Source organism: Eriocheir sinensis, unplaced genomic scaffold (assembly GCF_024679095.1).
Source record: "Eriocheir sinensis breed Jianghai 21 unplaced genomic scaffold, ASM2467909v1 Scaffold704, whole genome shotgun sequence".
NCBI lineage: Eukaryota > Metazoa > Arthropoda > Malacostraca > Decapoda > Varunidae > Eriocheir > Eriocheir sinensis.
Window position 1 is genome coordinate 171,233 of NW_026112059.1, and position 8,081 is coordinate 179,313.

At 58.1% G+C, this 8,081-nt stretch overlaps 1 protein-coding gene across 1 annotated transcript; it reads left to right on the plus strand.

The window, feature by feature from the left end:
* The first annotated feature begins 1,277 nt into the window (after positions 1-1,277).
* On the plus strand, positions 1,278-5,361 carry LOC126994012 (uncharacterized). The gene is made up of 4 exons (XM_050853264.1): positions 1,278-1,466; positions 1,621-2,702; positions 2,762-3,940; positions 4,038-5,361. Exons 1-4 carry the CDS (start codon positions 1,278-1,280, stop codon positions 5,359-5,361), a joined length of 3,774 nt encoding a protein of 1,257 aa, XP_050709221.1.
* The last annotated feature ends 2,720 nt before the right edge of the window (positions 5,362-8,081 follow it).

The following is an 8,081-nucleotide window of genomic DNA, read 5'->3' on the forward strand; positions in this document are numbered from 1 at the left end:
ACCCCCTGCCTCCCGTACTATGACAAAGAGGATGCGGTTCGACTCCCCCCAGGCGCCCTCAGCAGGGTACTCGACCCCCAGGAAGGCCCCCGGCAACCCAGATCAGGAGCTCTCTCTCGACGAAGAGGATCCCAGTGACGATGACGAGAGTGGCAGACTCGTCATCGACGAGAGCGTCCGGAGCGAAGACCAGCGAGAGGACGACAACGAGACAGCCGAAGGCTGGATCACGGTGTCCAGGAACCGGCGCAGCGCCCGAGCCAGTGTCGCGCATCCACCGAAGCCTAGGTTTAAGCTGGGCAGCCTGGGTGATGCAGACAACGCCTACAGGGCCATCACAGCCCTGGAGAGGGAGCACCCGACGCTCAAGATGGAGGTGAGGCCCAACCTCAAAGGAGAGTATGTCCTCACACCCAAAAATGAGGAATCGACGGCTCTCCTGCGGCGCCTCGCCGAGGAGGGGAACAGGGTGCTCCTCCTCGACCCCAGCGTGAGGCGGCACAGAGTGGTGCTGGAGCGCTATCCTGTCGACCTCCCCCTCGAGGCGGTTGAGGCGCACCCCGACGTGCTGTCCGCCACGCGGCTTCGAGCCAGGAGGGACAAAGCGCCCACCAGACAGATGCTCCTTGTCCACCAGGGACCGCCCCCGGCCGTGCTGGACCTGGGCTGCTGGGGAGCATACACCCTGCGGCACTACCAGGGTGAGCCTGTGAGGTGCTACAAGTGCCAGCGCTTCAGTCACCTCCAGGCAAGATGTGTGCACTCCGTCAGGTGTGGGGTGTGCAGCCAGCCCCACCCAACGGAGGACTGCATTGGGCGCCACAAGGCCAAGGAGCCCACCACCGCCAAGTGCCCCAATTGCGGGAGGAAGCACCATGCTTGGCACCCGCAGTGCCCTGAGAGGCTCCGCAGGATGCCGGTACCTCGCCGGCGAACGGGGCGCAAGCAGCCGGGGGCAAGGCGGCGGCAGGAGCAGCGGCAGCATCAGGCCGCACCAGGTGGCTCCCAGCATCAGCGGCAACGAGGTCAGGCGCCACTAGATCGCAGCCAGACGCGGCAACACCGCTTCATCCCCGCCTCCCACCACGTCAGCATGGGTCAGGCAGCCCCCACCCCTGGACCCCCCGGCCCGCCCAGAGGAGACCTTGATGCACCCCATGCAGGGCGACGAGGATGTCACCCACGCCTCCACTTCCGACCTACCCGCCCGCCAGCCCCGGCCTCAGAAGAAGAAAAAGGGTAACAGGAAGCACCACCGCGAGTCACCCCAGGCCGACATGGAGCGGCCCACGGCTCCGCCACAGGCGCCACCGCCGGTGTCTCAGTCTGCGCCATTGAGCCCTGAGACGGCTCTGGATGGTACGCCCAGCGCGCTGCACCAGGAAACACTCCTCACTGACGACCCGGGTCTCGGCGAGGAGACAAACGCCTTGGTGCGCTGCATCATTGCCAGGATGGTGAAGGTCGTGAGGAGGCTCCTCAGCCGACCTGAACAAGCCCCAGCCTCACAGGAGAACCTGGACGAGCTCCTCCTGGAGGAGGCGGTCGCCGCTGTCGCAGGCGACGGTCTGCGAACTCACTCGGCACCCGGGGAGCGCCAGCACCGCCTCCCTCACCCAGCAGAACAGCCTGGTCACGATGGAGAGCCCTTGTGAGACTGCCGCAACGACAACAGCTGCAGCGGCGCCCAGGCTCAGGGTGCTGCAGTGGAATGTGCAGGGCCTGCGCCCCAAACGCCATCAGGTGCTGCAGGCCATCGTTGAAGAGAGGCTGGACGTCCTCCTCCAAGAAACCCTAACGCCAGCTGACTTCCAGTGGAGGGTGGCGGGCTTCACGCTCCACTCCCTACCAGCCACAGCGGAAGGCTCCCGGGGCTGCCTGGCGCTGGTGAGGAGCGGGATACCACACCGCCGCATCCTTAACCCAGTGCAGTGCGGGGATGGAGTGGAGGTCATGGCCCTGGAGTTGCATGTGGGAGGTCTTTTGGTCCACGCCTACAACATCTACAGGAGTCAGAGACACGAGCTTGAAGCCGGGGAGCTGCTTGGCCTGGCAGCGCATACAAGTCTCCTGGTGGCGGGGGACTTCAACGCCCACCATCCCTCGCTGCAGTCTGTGTCCTCCACCAACGCGACGGGTCGCCATCTGGCAGCAGTGCTGGAAGAGGTTCCGGAGATCAGGCTTCTCAACACCGGCGAGTCCACTCACGTCCGGGGAGGGCGGCTCGACCTCACCCTGGTGTCCAGTGACCTGGCGGCTGGCGCTACCTGGCAGACGCACCCCACCCTCACCAGCGACCACTACGCTACACTCACCACCCTCGCTGTGGCCCCGCCTGTCCCGCCACGTCCCCAACCTAGGTGGAACACCAGAAGAGCGGACTGGGGCAGGTTTCAGAGGACACTCGACAGTTGGTGGGAGTATGAGCCGCAGGGCGACCTACACCAGCAGGAACAGGACCTGACGGCAGCCATCCAGCATGCAGCGGACGCAGCCATCCCCAGAACCGACCCGGGTCGCCGCCGCCGCCCGGACTGGTGGTTCTACACCGAGGAGGTGAGGGAACACAACCATAGAGTAAACTTACACCGAAAGCTGTACAAGAAGAGACCGACCCCCTCCAACCTGAGGCTCCTGCAGGACGTGGTGAGTCGCGCGCGGGAGGTGTCTCAGCGGGCCAAGGAGGACAAGTGGCTGGAGTGGTGCGCTACTTTCAGTTAGCACACCTCCCTGAGCTGGCTGTGGAGGACCGTCCCCACAGTTTCCGGTGCCGCCCGGCCGCCCACCCACAACCAATCCGAGAAGCTGAGAGGCTGGTCGACGATTTCACTTCCCGTGGCGCCAGCACCCAGCTCCCTCCTCGCACACACCGCCTCCAGCAGCGGCTCAGGCCGAACCGCGAGGAGGTGACGAGGGAGGCGTGCGAAACCGCCGACTTGACCGACCAGCCCTTCTCTCTCCAAGAGCTGGACAGGGCACAGAAAAGAGGGCGTGACACAGCGGCGGGGGCGGACGGCGTGGTGTACTCGATGCTGGCTCATGCCGGGCCAGCTGGGGAAGCCGCGCTACTGTCACTGCTCAACGCATCCTGGCTGGCGGGGCGCCTCCCTCCCGCATGGAAGGAGGCCGACATACAGCCCATCCCAAAGCCTAGGGAGCCCGGGAAGCTGAGACCCATCTCCCTCACCAGCTGCACCGCCAAGACCGCCGAGAGAATGGTGCTGTCTCGCCTGCAGTGGCGCGTGGGGAACCTCCATCCTCACGTGTTTGGCTACACACGCAGGGTGAGCACAGCAGACAGCATCATCACCCTCCTGACGCAGGCTAACCATCGCCCCACACTCGTAGTCTTCCTCGACCTGGAGAAGGCTTTTGAGCTGGCCAGCCCCGACGCCATCCTCATCGCCCTCGTGGAGAAGGGGGTGCGGGGAAGGCTGCTCGCCTGGCTCCGGGACTACCTCCACCGCCGCCGGGCTCGGGTCAGGTTTCAGGGCCACAAGTCCAGCTTCAGGGAGCTTGAGAACGGGACTCCACAGGGCGGCATCCTCAGCCCGTTCCTATTCAACATCCTCATGGAGCAGCTGGTGGCACTGCCGTTCCGTGAGGGCACCGTGCTGCTGAGCTACGCTGACGACCTTGCTCTTGTTGTCACGGGACGGGGCAACAGGATGGACAAAGCTCAGCAGGCCCTGGACCTTATCACCGAGAAGTGCGAGGCACTCGGCCTCAAGATCTCGGCACAAACGGCCCGGGCCATGGCAATCAGGGCAGCCACTCCAGCCGGTCAACTGCAGGCCCAGGGCATAGGATTAGAGTGGGTCAACAGGTACCTGTACCTCAGTGTGGCTGGACTCACGACTCTCATTCAACACCCAAGCCAGATAAGTGGGTGTGAGACTCCGCGCCAGGCTCAACGTCATGAGGGCGATGACGAGGCCTGGTGCAGGAGCCACATTCTCCGTCCTGCGCCTCTATGTGCAGGCAGTACGGCCCCTGGTGGACTACTGTGCCCCTGTCCTCGTCTCCCTCTCCCACAGCCAGCAAAAGATACTCGAGGTCGCGCAGAACTCCTCCTTGAGGGTCATGCTGAGGGCGCCGAGATGGTGCAGCGCGTGCGTGATGCAGAGCGAGGCTGGACTGTTGCCCCTCGCCTCCAGGGTGGAGTACGTCCTCGCCTGCAGAGTGGCCAGGATCCTCCTCCGAGACAAGGAGGGCGTGGCGCAGCGGAGACTGCGGACGGCCATGGCACAAGGCAGGGAGGTGTTCCGAAACAACACGTGGCTCATCCACACCACCTCAGCCGTCCACGGACTCACCCGCACACTCGGCTGGTGGCGGGAGGCCGATGTCCCTGCCCTCCTTCCACCCCCGCCCCCGTGGGAACCGTCCATCGCTCCCTTCACCGCCACGCCGATGCCAGCAAGCAAGGCCCTCTGCATCACCCAGGAGCTGCGGCAGCGCGCCCTGTCCATGGCGCAGGTCACCGAGCCAGGCAGCGCCGTCTACTACACGGACGGCTCGGTGGACCCGGTGAGCGGCAGAACGGGCGCTGCTGCCATCACCGGAGAGACGAGGCTCTTGTGTAGGACGGCTGACCACTGCTCTACCCTCCAGACGGAGCTGGCCGCCCTCCTCCTCGCCCTGGAACACGCCCAGGCCCGCCCGGAGTTGACCGTCGTCATACACACAGACTCCCGGGCGGGGCTGGAAGCCCTGCAGCGTCCGCGCGTCACCGACAACGTGGGCCTCGTCACTTCCGTGCTTGGCAGCCTGCAGAGCCTCGCCGCGCAGGGAAAGTGCGTCAGGCTCCACTGGATCCCCAGCCACGTGGGGGTACGCGGGAACGAGGCTGCGGACGAGGCCGCCAAGAGGGCCGCTGCGGGCCCCACAATCACCAGACGAGTGCCGCTCAGCCTGCAGCAGACCAAGGCTGAGGCGAGGCACGTTGCATCCTGGCAGGCGCATCAGAGCCACCGGGAGCTAGAAGGCTGGAAGAAGCAGGCGGCGTGGTACTCCATCGCCACCGGCTACCACCCCCTGGATGACGCCCAGCAGCATCCCAGGGCAGACGGTGTTCTGCTGCAGCGTGTCAGGCTGGGCTACAGCACCAGGGAGCAGCTCCAGGACGGTTTCCAGGGGCAGGAGTGTGCCCACTGCGGCAGACACAGCCGCCGCCCGCTGGTGCACTACCTGCTGTCGTGCCCGGCCACCGCGCGACTCAGGCCAGCCCCAGAGCCCGACACCCAGCCTGCACCCGGCGGCCTGCTGAGCAGCCGGGAGGTCAAGGCTGCCCTCCTGGTCCAGCGCTCGCCACCAGACCTGCTGCTCGAGGTGCTCAGGGCGGCACCTCCACCCCGATGACCCGTCACCCCTTCCTCGCACCCATAGTGACGAAGAACACAGATGCGTCACCGCCACCACACCCACATGAGGCGCACCTGACCAAGCAAACACCGGCGGGCTGATGCCCGCTTTGTACACTTTTTATAACAAATGTATGTATATATATTTTTTTATTGTAGTATATGTATTTGTATATCTTTTGTACAATAAACCTTTAAACGAACGATTCCTCTCCAATGGAGTCACCACTGGTTATTAGTTGTGTCTTTTAACCTATAAGGCGGCCTTAGCGGATCCAAACGGCGTTGTACCAGCTACAACGTATGCTGCCTCGAAAACACAAACAAAAATGTTTGGTTTTCGCTGTAGCGGCCTAGGCTGCCGCTACACTCTTACCAAACTCCATCACGCTACACTTCTCTCTGTATTGAATGTCATTTCCCATTTGCGTGACCATTCGCTTATTCTATCGAGATCTTGGCTCAGGGCTACACAGTCTTCTTCATTAGCCACCCTCCTCATTATTTTAGCATCATCAGCAAACATATTCATATAGCTTGCCACCCCTTGTGTTATGTCAATTATATATATTGCAAAACTAATCGGAGCCAACACCGATCCTTGGGGGACTCCACTTGTCACTTCCGTCCAGCTTGATTTATTGTTCCTGATTACTGTTCTCATTTATCTCGTCGCTAAAAAGTCTATAATCCAACCCTTATATCATATTGCATCATCCTGTAGGTTTCTCCAAATAACTTGTTTATGTGTTTTTCTAGGGAGAAGGTCTTGCATCGTTACTCCCAAATCTTTTTTCTTCATGTACTAACCTTAAGTTTTCTTCTCCCATCCTGTATGTTTTCCTTGATCTTTTTATACTTTTCCCCATATCCATAACATGGCATTTGTTTGCATTAAATTCCATCTCCTATAACTGGCTCCATCTATACACTCTGTCCAGGTCTTTTTGCAGTTCTTCACAGTCTTCCTCCATCTTCACTTTCCTTATTAATTTTGCATCATCTGCAAAACGGCTCATATAACTTTTTATATCCATTGGCATATCATTAATATATATATTATTAAGAACATTATTGGTGTTTGTGTCATTTCAGGTAAAATATATGTTTCAAGTATATACAAAAAAAAAATAGTCCTGTTAGGCTTGTGTGGGTCATGTCACGTGTTTGTGGAGGTCATCTTAGGTCTCAAGGGTGAGGTGATTTTTTTTTTTTTTTTTTTTTTTTTACCTCATGGCCTATTGCGCCGGTAGGCTTCCTCCCGGTGAATCCTGATGGTCGGTCCAAGGCTTCTTCCAGGGGGGTCCTGAGCATGGAGGTATTAAGGTCCTGACCTGATGGTTGGTCCAGCCTGTTCTGGCGCAGACGAGTGTTTATAGTGGCGCCATCTTGCATTGGCTCATGCTGCCCTCCCGAAGCTCATATTTAATCCTAGAATCTAGAGTTCGGGTTGATAGGTGGTCTTCTGGACAGCATATGGATAGTTTTAAGCCACTCAGCGGCGGCTGAAAAATCCCAGCCTGGTGGCACCGGTCGGGGATTGAACTCGCGTCCTCCTGAACGCGGGGCCGTCTTGCTATCTGTTCAGCCACCGCCTACAGTGCCTGTTCCAGAGCCTCAAGGGAAGTGCCGGTAGCCTGGAAGGGGTTTGGGGGCCCCTTATTCAGAGTGCCTTAAAATGTGTGTGTGTGTGTGTGTGTGTGTGTGTGTGTGTGTGTAATTCACCACGGCCTGATCACAAGTTACATAAGAACATAAGCACGTTGGAATCTGCAAGAGGCCGGTAGGCCTATACAAGGCAGCTCCTTTGACCCTAAGCTCCCGTGTATCTAACCCCACCTAGTATCGCTGTCCATGAATTTATCTAATCTATTTTTGAATGTGACAATTGTATGGGCACTCACCACATGACTGCTAAGCCTATTCCACTCATTCACAACCCTGTTGGTAAACCAATTTTTGCCTATGTCCCTGTTGAATCTGAATTTTATCCGGTTTAAACCCATTACTTCTTGTCCTACCCGATTATCTTACCATCAGAACCTTATGAATATCTCCCTTATTAATTAAAGCCCTTCATCCATTTATAAACCTCGATCATGTCTCCACGCACCCTTCGCCTTTCTAGAGAATGCAAGTTTAACTGTTGGAGTCTTTCCTCGTATGGCAAGTTTCTCAAACCCTGAATCATCTTAGTCACCCTCCTCTGCACTGATTCTAACATTTTGATATCCATTCTATAGCAAGGTGACCAGAACTGAGCCGCATAGTCAAGATGAGGTCTAACTAATGCTAAATATAGCTTGAGGAAAACTTCGGCGCTTCTGTTGCTTACGCTCCTTGAAATAAATCCCAGTACCCTATTTGCTCGATTTCTAGCTTGAATGCATTTTGCCCTTGGACGGAGATCAGAGCTCACTAGGACCCCAAAATCTCTCTCGCACCCAGACCTGCTTATGAGAGCGTCATTTAAGCAATAGTTGTGAGAGGGGTTGTTCCTACCTACACTCAGAATACTGCACTTCCCTACTTTGAACTCCATCTGCCATTTATCCGCCTAGTCATACAATCTGTTTGGTTCATCCTGGAGAATACTAGCGTCCTGATCCGACTCAATTACTCTACCGATCTTGGTATCATCTGCAAACTTAATGACATCACTACTAATTCCTGTATCTAAATCATTAATATAAATAATAAACAAGAGTGGACCTAATA